At 40.8% G+C, this 12,182-nt stretch overlaps 1 protein-coding gene across 1 annotated transcript in view; it reads left to right on the top strand.

Moving 5' to 3' along the window:
• Positions 1-12,182, top strand: part of ablim2 (actin binding LIM protein family, member 2) — a 65,964-nt gene that overhangs the window by 48,747 nt on the left and 5,035 nt on the right. Inside the window, exons 13-19 of the mRNA XM_061095750.1 lie at positions 1,776-1,829; positions 5,802-5,839; positions 6,030-6,138; positions 6,219-6,277; positions 8,457-8,517; positions 10,185-10,192; positions 10,312-10,392. Coding sequence (XP_060951733.1) covers positions 1,776-1,829; positions 5,802-5,839; positions 6,030-6,138; positions 6,219-6,277; positions 8,457-8,517; positions 10,185-10,192; positions 10,312-10,392 — 410 coding nt within the window. The remainder of the gene's footprint in view (positions 1-1,775; positions 1,830-5,801; positions 5,840-6,029; positions 6,139-6,218; positions 6,278-8,456; positions 8,518-10,184; positions 10,193-10,311; positions 10,393-12,182) is intronic.

Below are 12,182 nucleotides of genomic sequence, written 5' to 3'. Positions count from 1 at the left end.
AACTGAGAATTCGACATTGTTCCACAGACATCCTGTGGTTGAAAGTTTAAATTCTGTGATACCTCTGATCCACTCATTAGTGTTGCTACATGTGCCAACAACACTGCACTTCTGGATCACTGCAGCAAGGTTAGAAATTCAACCACACAAAATTCTTGGGGAAATAATTAAGAAATAATTGTTCAATGAGTTAAACTTCTCACCAGTAAATTTGTTGTGATGAGATAAACCAGTGGTAAACCTCTTTCATCCAGCAACGCCATCATCTGCCTGGTAAGACCAAACGCTTGGAATCTAAATGTAAATCCGACATTCCCACAAACCTAGTTTATGTCCCAGTGAGGAAGAGCAGAGCAGGGAAATACTGTCTTGAAATATTTGGGCTGGAAGCGAATATTTTATAAGTTTGGGCCGATAGAAGGCATCTGTGAGATCACAGGCCCGACTCGCCACCAGAGAATGGATGAAAGAAAGTATGTTTTCTACTTTTCCCCTTCTCATTTGAATAGGGAGTTCCTTGGAGCTTAATTCTCCATCATCTGGTTCTTTGATGGAAATACATTTGCACAAAAGATGTCAACACTATTCACACGATACCTTCTCACATTGTTGTGTAGTTTTTTTGTGCTGGCTTAATGCAAAAATGGGTGTTTATCCCACTTTGGAGAACATTTGACTCTCTGTACTCTAAATGACTGCCAAAAATTAAGTTGAATGCCATCATTTCCCTGTTTTATTAGTAGAGCTTGCATGAGGACCAGCATCTTTACCTTGAAGAGTTGATTTCTTCCTTGGTTTAAGGATTGCACTCTATGACTTGTTCAATCCCACAAAGCCATTTCTTTGTGACGCAGCTAAGATCTGGCACGAGATCTAATCCCGTACGATTAAAGTTCTAATATGTTCGGATAGGAGTTGATGCTCAACACTGTATCCTTTATCGCTTTTAAATCTCTCGCAGAGGAAAATCCATTTGATCCAACATATTGTTCCTATTCAACATTAGACTGTCAGTCATGCAGAGGAAACAATAAACCTCCCAAGTTGGAAGCAAGTTAAGTGGAAAAAACAGCCAACGATTATCCACTTAATGGCTTTCATAGTCATCCTCCTTATTGCTTTTATATGGATGCTGGCAGGCACTGGAAAAAGCCAGAGAAATTACCTATATGTGCTTTTTTATTGTGAGTCATGTTTCTGTCGCGGCTTAATGTGTGACAGTTGTTACTAAGCATCTCTGTTAGAGGCCTGTCTGGATCCTCTGATACTAAGATGGATTCGATTGGCCTCAGGGAAACATACTGTCTCCATTATCCTCCAGAGGCACTTCACCTAACAACGTACAGTTACAATTCCTATTATTAATTCAAATGGTTTCATTAGAAAGTCCAGAAAAGACCACTAATGCCTTTAGACTCTCTGATGCATGGGGACCATGTGTGGTTTGTGATATTATTCTTTGAATATCTTTGAATTGTTCTGTATCAAATAACCTCAGACTCCCCTCCTCTGACAAAGACCAATCCATTGATCTATTTTAAATATATCGCATGAATAATTATTAAAAGTGGTGATTTTTCTGATGTGCAATAATACAAATGACAAATGTGTTAACTCGAGCTCTTTTGCACCCTCCTTTTGCTTCTTCAAAATATCTCATCCCTCAATAACTGATGACTCATGCTTCTTTTTCTCCATTCTCTCTTCCTTTCTCTCCCTCCCTCCCATGTTGGCTTCTTCCATTTTCTTTCCTCTGCATCTGATCCCATCTTCAGAGACTATGGTCAAAGATAATATCTATAGAAAACCCCCCATCTACAAAAAGCATGGTACAGTCGACTTCCTCTTTAACACTCCTCTGGTCTGGTCTCTGCACGATGTGTTGCACGTCGCCTGTCATTCATCTCGTCACCTGTTTATCCCAGTTCTCCTCCCTTTTTCTCTAAGGCTCGTCCTCGTCTAGTAGACTCCACGGATCTACATGCATAGGGCTGGTGTAAGAGAGATCCACCCATTCCATGTTACAAAATCTACTTCATATACAAATGCCGAATCTATCAAGATCAACCATTTATATGGGGGGCAATGTGATGAGAAAACAATTGAAACAATCATTGAATTTTGCCTCCTGGATGTTTTGTAGAAAGAAATCCATGATGGTACCTAAGACCCTGTTTTGAGGGTTTCCTCAATCATTGTTTATCAACCTGCTGTCTGGAGATAGCATTGGCACAGTGGTTAATAAAACTATGAGTGTATTAAATAAATTAGGGCACTGATGATTTCATCCAAGATCACTGTCATAGTTTCAGTTTAAATAAATGAGAGGGCTTCAATCAGAAGCTAGTGCTGGATTTACCCACCCAGAAAGAGACATGATGGGTGTACCCTACATTATTGTCAATTCTTAGTTTTGGACACTTCCACTGTCCGGACGTTAACAAGTTCCAAGATATGATGATAAAACCTTTTTTTTGTCCTTGCTCTCCCAGTTTCTCTAAGCTAAAACAGAGAGTTAAATGCTATTCAAACCCTAGGGGGTAGTGAAGCAGCGGTTGTCGATATTAAAATCAACTACAGGGAAGTGAAGTTCGTGGCTCGGGGTCTAGAGGTAACATCATGTTGATGAGGAGACTGACGTTGATATTACAAATGAATTGGGTTTCACCAGTAATATAAACATTGCCCTAGTTTGCACTGTTAACTTTGACATTGCAACACAGTTACGCACTGATTATCCAACTCATTTGGGACTGAAGCTGATTGTCAGTGGGGCCCTTGGGTGTTTATTTGCTCAACCTCGTTCTTGCATGTCTGCATTCATCTCACCAGCTCATTTGTTGTTTTAAGTGGTGATGCTGTGACTGTTTGTTCACCGTGAACAGTTGGGTGTGTGATTCCCTATGTATGGTGGCATTAGTGTTGTTCCAATCACAGATTCAATCACTGTGTCTCACCCCTAACCATTGTTTGTGTGTCTTAATTATGGTGTATTTGTGTTTTTTAACTACAGTTCCCTTCTAGCTATATGTGCACATCACTCAGAGCACACATACTGTAGGAGTCCGAGAAGCCTGTTTGCACCTCCATCACAAAAGGAGATATTCATCTTGATCAAAAAGGACAAGTACATCAGCTGCATATGGCATAGTCCTACAGATTTATGAGCTGAGTGTCTGCGTCTTGATTGTAGATCATTGTCATTCAGGCAGACGGAAAAAAAAATACAGAAACAAGAAAATCTAAACCTCCATTCTGTTTAAGATTTTTGTACAAATGGCCGTGTAAAGGGACAATAAGTTTAGGCTATGTATACTCTGTGGGAATTTGGCCTTTTGCTCATGTTATTTGATACAAGAGTTGTCATTTAAGTTACTTGAAAACCTTTGTCTAGTGTAGTACCAATGCTTAAGTATGCAGTCTATTAAGCAGTCGTATGTGTTTGGCATACACTTAGAGAAAGGAAATGCAGTAATGTGCGAGCACAGATGAGTAGTGACTAAATGACAGTTACCTCATTTCTGCCCTTGGGTTATTATTACATGCACATAAATTACCATAACATACTTGACATAAACAATAGCTTAGACATATTAATAATCCCAAACCTATATACTGGGATTGGGGTCCGAAACAAAAAATGCGTTAAATCCTCAACATCATTTTTAGACAGTCTATGTGACTGATAGCAAGCAAATTGTTTGTGAGCTGCTGGCTCTTGGGTTTAATGCAGCTGTTTCTATCCGTGACATTAAACCACAATTAAGTAAAGTGAGCAGTTGAACATTTTAATTGTGTACATGATTTATTGATACCGCAGGACATTTAATTGATTGCACCACTGAGCATGCACAGCATAGCACAGACTCGACTTCATAGCAGAATGTGAAGAGCTACAAGACATTTAAGAAAAAGGATGAGAGTGGAAGTCTGTGAAGATGGTGCGCTTATGAAAAAAAAAAACTGGAAACTCTAAAAAACAAGGGTTTATCCTCAGAGGATCATGTTTATTCACTGGAAATGGATTTGAAATTTGGTATTTGTCACTGCTTTTTACTTATTTATCATTATATATTTGACCAAGCCCAGGTTTAAATATTTTTGCAGTCATGGGACCAGGGCTGGACTGGGAGAACAAAACGGCCCGGGCATTTTTTGGCTCAGACCGGCCCACATAATTAGCCGAGCACATCTGCCATTAAATTGACGTAACTTATGTCTTCTAAATGTCTTAAAGTAGCTCATATTAAAAGTACTTAAGTATCAAAAGTATCTGGTGTTGAAATGTACTTAAGTATCAAAAGTACAAGAACTAAAATAAAAAATGCAAAGCTCTTTTTATAGTAGGTCTATACAGACACAAAACAACCCAAAATGTTTCTCCTCAAGATTTATCTCAACTGACTGAAAAATTACAACAACAATATGCATATAATGTATAATTTTACCAATTTTGAACCCTAGATGCTGAGGTTCAAATAGTAATGGACCAGTGCATCTAGAGACAACAAATAATTAACTATAAACAAGTGCCTCTTGTGTCTGCCCAAGAACATTAATAAACCGCAGTATAACCACTAAAACATTCTGTAAATATCACTAAACATGGACCTCTCATCAGTAGCAAGAGTGATACACAATGCCCCTTATGATAACTCAGCAAAGGGAAACCAGATCTAGGCACACAAAATAAGACACTATCTCTTATCCTATTCTAGAGGAAGTAAAAGTCGTAACAAGATTTCTGAAGGTGAACCTGCGGAGGGATAGACCAACCCCCCCCGACGGCAAACACGCCACCGGGACCTGCACATCTCAGGAGGGAGGGGGCAGCGAGTGAGAGAGCGAGAGAGAGGTGCGCCGTGGGTAGAGGCGTGCGACGCCAACCTCCGCTGCTCAAGTAACAAGCCAGTTTGGAGAATGTATTGAAAATTGAAAATGCGCGCTCACATGTCTGCCTCCGCTCGCTCATCATTGTCGAGTCCTCCTCGCTCGTCTCCCGGCGCACCTGCTGCTGCTGGGCTGGTGAACCCGGCACCACATAGGTCCGTCAGTTTGGCACATTTAGCAGCCTCCACCTCCAGAGACTTCTGCTTTTTTTCCCGATGCTTCTCAGCGCCACCCGGGCGTTTTTTTACTCTTATTATCCATTAAGTTAAGTTTCTGTCTCAGCAGCAGCCAGTCCCGCGACTCCCCCCCCGCCCCCGGTTTGTATTGTGATTGACAGCACTGTCAGGGCTCTCTGAGCCTGTCAGCCCATGATTGATTGACAATGACAAACAATAGACCAATAATATGTGTCGATGCTGGCAACACACTGCTAGCCCTCTGTAGCCAATTGGCCGGCCCAATTGGAGGGAATTTAGAGAGGAAGAGAAAAAAAACAACATAGCGGACCAGACCGGCCCACATTGGGTCAACGGCCCACCGGGATTATGCCCGGTATGCCAGATGGCCAGTCCACCCCTGCATGGGACCATGAACAGCCTAGGCTAATTTTATCGTGATCATTGCTATATCCGTTGAAACATTTTGCTCTGATGTCCAATGGGCCAAACTCCCAAAATGTTCAGCATAGCCTCTTTAAAAACATTGTTAAAACAAACGTTAGTGATTTTTATCCAACCCTGTTTGAAAGTAAACTTACACAGAGAGCTCCCTGTAGATGCCGTCTGCAACTGATGATGTCACAGGGATGGTTTTCACTGTGTAGAGTGCGTACAGAAGTTAAGTGGAGCGGAGGGGCAGATGATCTCCAGCACGTTAACTGTGACACCCTGTAACATGTGACTGTTTTACAGCTTCTAGAACATCCTGGCAGGATGGGGAGGATGGCAAGGTGGGTCCGTGTGAATGTGTGTCTTTATGCGTCTGTCCATATCTGCCTCCTTTCAAGTCATTTTCTCAAACTTTACAAATGCTGTACATCCATTTACTAATTCACTAACTCAATCTTTGCCATCCTCCATCACTTCTTTTCCATCTTTCTGTCTCTCTCTCTCTCTCTGGATCTCTCTTGCTCCCTGTAGAGGACCAGCTGGATGATCCTGAAGAGTGAGATTGATGGACACATGTGTCCAGTAGACCTGGACCCCAGCAAGTCCACCTGCAGCCTGCCCACTGACACCTCCCAGCCAAGTGAGTAGCCAATCACAAGCTCAACCTGGTGTGGCCGATATGATACTGAACAGTATAAATAGAGATTTGTTTCTTTACAGATTTCCCCTACAATAAGTCTGCATCTTTACCCGGATATGGAAGGAACGGCATTTACAAGGTGAGCTACCTATTTGGTGAAGCAAGGACAATGCATCTCCTATGACTGCTTTCAAACAGTGCATGGAAATGTTGCAGACCATGAAAAATATCCAACACATCAAAAATGTATAATATAAGAAAGAGATTTCAGACAGAAAATTGGATCAAAGATTTGCTGGAAAAGGTGAGGTTGTATAAAGCCAACAAGTTACCTACACTTAAACGGTAAGCTTGTTGGGTCAAACCTGAACCAGAACCGGGTTTGACTTTTAAGGATGTTTACAATAGACAGCTATGGTTAATAATTTCACTGTTCAAATTTGACCTGATTCTGATTTTAATCTAAACTCTTGACTGTCCCACTTGGCACAAAGATATCTATTTTTCAAGCTAACATCACACAAAAACATATGTGGAGACTACTTGTCTACAAACCAAGTGCACCTGGATATTAGAGGACCTTTAATCTTACTCTCAGGCTTTGGCTGCTTCAAATCTGTCTCAGGTGTTGGGAGGATCAAACAGCTTTTGCCTTTCGTACCACTGGGTGGTGCTGTTTCTTTTCTAACCTTGCAGTGTCACAGTACTCAAATAAAACTCCATCCTCAGTTTACATCAAGATTTGTATCAAATCAGCACCTCCACATTACCACCCACTCTGTGCCATCATCTCTGGAGTGCTCGGTGTAGCATTCAAGACGGTTTAAAAGTTTTCCTCTGTTGTTAGAAATCAACCTCCCCTCGAGCCCCTCTCTCACAGCTTTGGTATCAGATTACACAGAGGTCGATCTGTACCACTCACTCCACACAGGCAGGGCCCAGTTTATTATGAGGACGTTGGGGATATTTAGTCTATCAACCCATGGTGTGATATTGCTGCTCTCCCACTGTGATTGTTGATGGATCGTAGACAGGCAGCCAAAACAGAACCGAGGAGGAAATGAAAGCTCGGGAGCCGCGACGGATTCATGGCCCAAAGTATTCTTCATTATTTTTCACTTGCTGACATTACTGCTTAGGGTTGTTGACATGGTGGATTAAGTGTGTTGGAAGTAGATTTTGCTTCTATTCAATAAGAACACTGTGTACTACTATCCTGATTTTACATTGATAAGCATTCTGTGTAATTACACCCTCATACAAAATGGAATTGTGTTCAGTATCCATTCATAGTTGAAGAGAAATTGAATTGCCCTTACTTTTTTCTGCTACAGCAAAGGCACAATAATTATAAAATACAGCAGTGTTAGCAGCTTTGTGGTGCAGATAGGTGCTTTGAGCTAAATGCTATCGTCAACATGCCCTAGTACTCACAGTGTCATCCTTAGACTGCAGATAAATATGGACGACGTGTCTCTAATTCCTCCCAGTATCCAGAAATGAAGCCAAATTATTTGGCGTTCCAGCCTTTATACATGCTCGACCAATCGCATTAGTCTCAGCTGTCAATGGTGATGTTTCACCAAATTGATACAGCATCAAATTAGTAATCAAAACCAAACTTACCAGAAACCTGAGCACTTGAACAAACATCAGCGTGATTAGAACTACGTGACATGGTTTATCTCTAAAAAAGGTTTTCTAGCAGGAGCATGCCTGGTGTCACACTTTGGACTTTTGGAAACTGAACTGAAATGAACTACGGGAAACGCTAAGCTGATGTTACACTGCAGGCAAAAACCTACACTACATATGAAAAGATTGAATGATTTAGATGCTAAATGGTGTGAGTCATGACAGTGTAACACCAATGCTAACAAAACACCTTCCATAGCTTCTACTGCTACAGTTAGAAGTGAGCTTTGTTTAAATTGTATCTGGATGCCCCTAATCAAAGACAGCATCAGCCCACACACTTAGCGACTAAAGGAGAAAACCGGATTTTAGTTTGCCTCCGTGACTAAAAGTTCAAAGATGTTGTCAATAACTCTTTTGAAGTTATTTTTTAATAGTCACCCTCGATTAGCTCTGTAAGTGGACAAACAAAGATTCCTCAGACGTGATTGCCTCCCTCTCCCCTTAGCTGCCTTTAAGTCGCTCCAAACTGATGTCAGTTCGCCATCATCAATGCATCACACTCACTTCATAATGGTCACCATGAAAGAATGTGTGCAAATCAAGGGCAGAGGCGGTGGCTGAAAGGCCTCCGATCAACCCTAGACCCTGTGATAAAGACCAGCCATGTTCTTTTCCTGCAGCCTGCTGAGATGGTGGAGGATGAAGTGGACCCGGACTCCCACAGCTGGGGAGGCATGAGAGGTAAGACTGAAAAATCAACTTTAAGTCATTTATCTTCAGCTCTTCTTTGCTCTGGCTAATGTTCATGATTTGCAGGCTTTTTTTTTAGTGCTGTAGTGTTCAATTTCACATTTCATGTTTCAGAGTCATAGTGGGTTAACAGTATATGCCTTGTAGCCTTTTTATTCGACAATTAATTGATTTTAAACATAAGGCAACCTGGGGCAAACAGCTGAAACCAGCCAACCCTGACTGCAAAGGGCTGCAGCCATATGTTGAATATGATTGAAGTTTATATCAATCTATAATATTATGTCAAGTTGTTCATTTCAATATACCCTAAAATAAGATGCTCCTGTATAAGACACATAAACAGTGATGTATTCAACTGTCAGTTTGGAGATTGCAATTCATGTTGTGCAGGTCAAATATTATTACAATTATTTGTTCAGAATCTAGACAATTAAGCAATGATGAAGTGGCATTCCAAGTTTGAAGATTTCAAATAAAATTGAACTTACAATTTAAACTACAGCCAGAGATTTGTAGGGTTTCTATTTCTGGAGGTATTTTTCCATCCAAATACCAATTTGATACCAGTTTGATTTCAGACCGCATCATTTAATAGAGATTGCACTTTAAAGTTAAACAACGTTCATCTGGAAAACTAATTCAGGGAAAACTTCAGCACTGTATGGCACCCTGTGACCATAAAATAAACCTTGGCAGTTTGGAAAACCCTTGTGTAACCCTCTGATGTTTTAGATCTTATTTTTAAGTCAGAGGCTGTTGTGATTGATGTTAACCAGCATGACCTGTGGTGTACCCCAGGATCTCTAGGTCCCCTACAGTTTTATTCAATTTGTTTGTGTTCCCTCTGGGCTCAATCTAAGAAGACAGTACTGCTTCACCATTGTGACTGAGAAACAAATCACAAGCATCATAGTTACTTAATTCAAATTAAGATTTAAACTGTTTTGTCTTTAGCTTCCTCTTATCATTTCAAGTGCAACCTGCAGAAGTTAACTTCTCCTGTCCGGTTTCCATTTGCAGTCATTTTTCTTTTAAATCAAAGAACCAGAAATTTTCATCACAGCTTCTCATATTCTGTTCTGATGATTCAACCAGGAGAGATTTAATTCAATCTAAGTTTGAACCCTGGGCGCTGAACAACCTGATCTCACTTTGCAGTCAAAATGAACTCTTTCTTCAGAAAATAGCATCAGCTACAATCTTGATCTATAAAATGTGGAAAAAGCCCCTATCATCTTTTCTTTGAAAGCTGATCTGAGGTCAGTTTATAATCCCTTACCATGAATGCACAGCCCTGCCGCTCTGGCTCCAGATCAGTTGCAGGAGGTTACAGGGTAGATAGGTGACGTCATTTTTCCAGCTGCAGAATTATTGCTGTGTGTTTATAAGTGTGTGTTCGTACAGTCCTGGCTGTATCTGAGGCTGTAGTGAAGAGGGAGTTGACAGGATGCCAAGATCATTATTGTGTGTGTGTGTGTGTGTGTCTGTGTGCGCCTGCTTTTGACGCCTTTGAAACCCAATTTTATTGAGAGGATTTGGGTCCAGAGTCAGGCTCTATTATGGTAGTTTTCATAATAGGTCTAAATTCAAATAAAAACTCATTGTTCCACCAGATTAATTCTCTGTTTTCTCTTTCTCTCTCTGTTCCCTTGCAGATTACAAGGTAAGAGCTTGTTTATACTTAACAAATATACCTTAATATTCTTGGCATCTTCTTTGGACACTGGATTAAAATCGTATCCTTCAGTAAATTTCCCACAATGCTTACTTTGTGTGTGCCAGGTCTACCCTTATGAAATCCTGGCAGTGACGCATAGAGTGAAAGTGAAGCTTCCCAGAGACGTCGATCGCACCCGACTGGAGGTGAGCTCTAATCTTCCTCTCCCTGCTCTGTCATTTCCCCTCCTCTAACCACAGCTCATTGAGAAGCCTGAGAGAACCTGACACTGTGGCCAGTTGAGCCATTTGGGAAAAATGTAACAGCCAAAGCCTAAAGTCGAGCCAGCTCCAATTTTTGTAAAGGTAGATAAATGATAGCAAGTTTTCAGCTTTTCTTTCATATACTGATCAGCCAAAAGTATTTGGAGGGAAGTGTGTTTTCTGGTCGTCTCGGCTCTGACTTTACTCAACGTCTTGAAATATGAAATAACAACACAAAACAAGTGGAGCGGTGCAGAGAAAGTTGACGACTAAGCATAGGAGTCGACCCCAAATAACTGAGAGTCAGAGCAAAATATCAGTTTGTTAAATGCAAGCAATTTGGTGAAAGTCGATGCAAGCGGCTGTTTGGTCTTGCCACAGCACTAGCAGACCATTCTGTTACAATACCAATCAAAACGCCACTGTTCTCACAGTAATTGAAGGTGCTGTAGCTGTGTCTTCCCTAATCAAACTACACCCTCTTTTTTGCTGAGTGCTCTGTTCTTCACTTCCTTTCAATTCCAGCATGTTTGTGGGATAATATTGACCTTGAGCAAAATCATAGATTAGACTTTAGAATTAGAATTGGACAACAAATAATGTGTAGTAGGGAGAAAAGCATCTTCCACCCTCCACTAGTGTCTGTAGTTGTGTACAATCAAGCTTCATATGTCCCAGGAACCTCCATCGGGAATGTGTTGGTACTGATGCCTTTAGCTCCAGCGAAGCGGGATACAAATAACAAAGTACAAATACTTCGCTACTGTACTTAAGTCGATTTTTCAGGTATCTGAACTTTAATTGGGTAAATATTTCCCTGACGACTTTTTACTTTTACTCCCTACATCTGAACACAAATATCTGTTCTTTCTAGTCCTTGCATTCTCAAAACTGGCTTGTTGCTTGAGCAGAGGAGGTTGGCGCACTTCTCGCTCACTTGCTTGCCCCCTGCCTCTAGAGATCCCAAAATCCAGTGGGGAGAAACTATATATACCTTTGTCCACATACCTTTGGCCACATTGTTTTGTTTGCTTTAAGAGAAATCTTTGAAGTTGAAGCTGTGAAATGCAACATCAATTCAGTGAACTGTGAGATTGCATTGAGAAATGAGAGTATAATTGGTGGTAGCATTATTTCTTCCACCCTGGGTCACAGCAAGTTTAGCCCACAAGGATGTCTTATAATAAAACATTTAGCATAATTGGACTAAATGTAGCAAAATAACTGATTTCCTGCTGCTGTTATTCCAACACTACCCATTTAAAGATTTCGAACTGTCATTAACTTTGTGCAGTGGAAAACAGGAAATGTTTAAGGCTCAGAATAACCTATTAAAAAACAACAAAAAAACAAATTTGTGGTCCTTTTGCACTCAGAAGAAGTTTCATGAACCTTTTTCCCCCCAAAACAGTCTTTTAAAATATTTAAACCTTCAGTAACCCGAAGAGAACTCTGTGAGCCTTCCGCTTAATTGGATATATTCTGCCAAGAGGAGGCGAAAATCGGAGTAGGAGTTGACATCGACTCAAGATGTCCGTCTGTGGTTGGGAACATTAGATTGAAGTCGTACTGTCATTATTGTGAATGCGCGTATGTTGGAGAGAAATACCCTAACCTCTCTGTTATCCATCACGTCTCCTGATCCTTGACCCCAAAGTGTTGTTGGTTTACCCAAAATAATCAGCAGCTACAGTCCAAACTCAAACCAAGAGCCAAGATCGAAACAGTTTCCC

This window comes from Limanda limanda, chromosome 22, assembly GCF_963576545.1.
Source record: "Limanda limanda chromosome 22, fLimLim1.1, whole genome shotgun sequence".
Taxonomy (NCBI): domain Eukaryota; kingdom Metazoa; phylum Chordata; class Actinopteri; order Pleuronectiformes; family Pleuronectidae; genus Limanda; species Limanda limanda.
The sequence above is the reverse complement of the archived record's forward strand: the minus strand, read 5'-3'. Positions and strand labels throughout refer to the sequence as shown.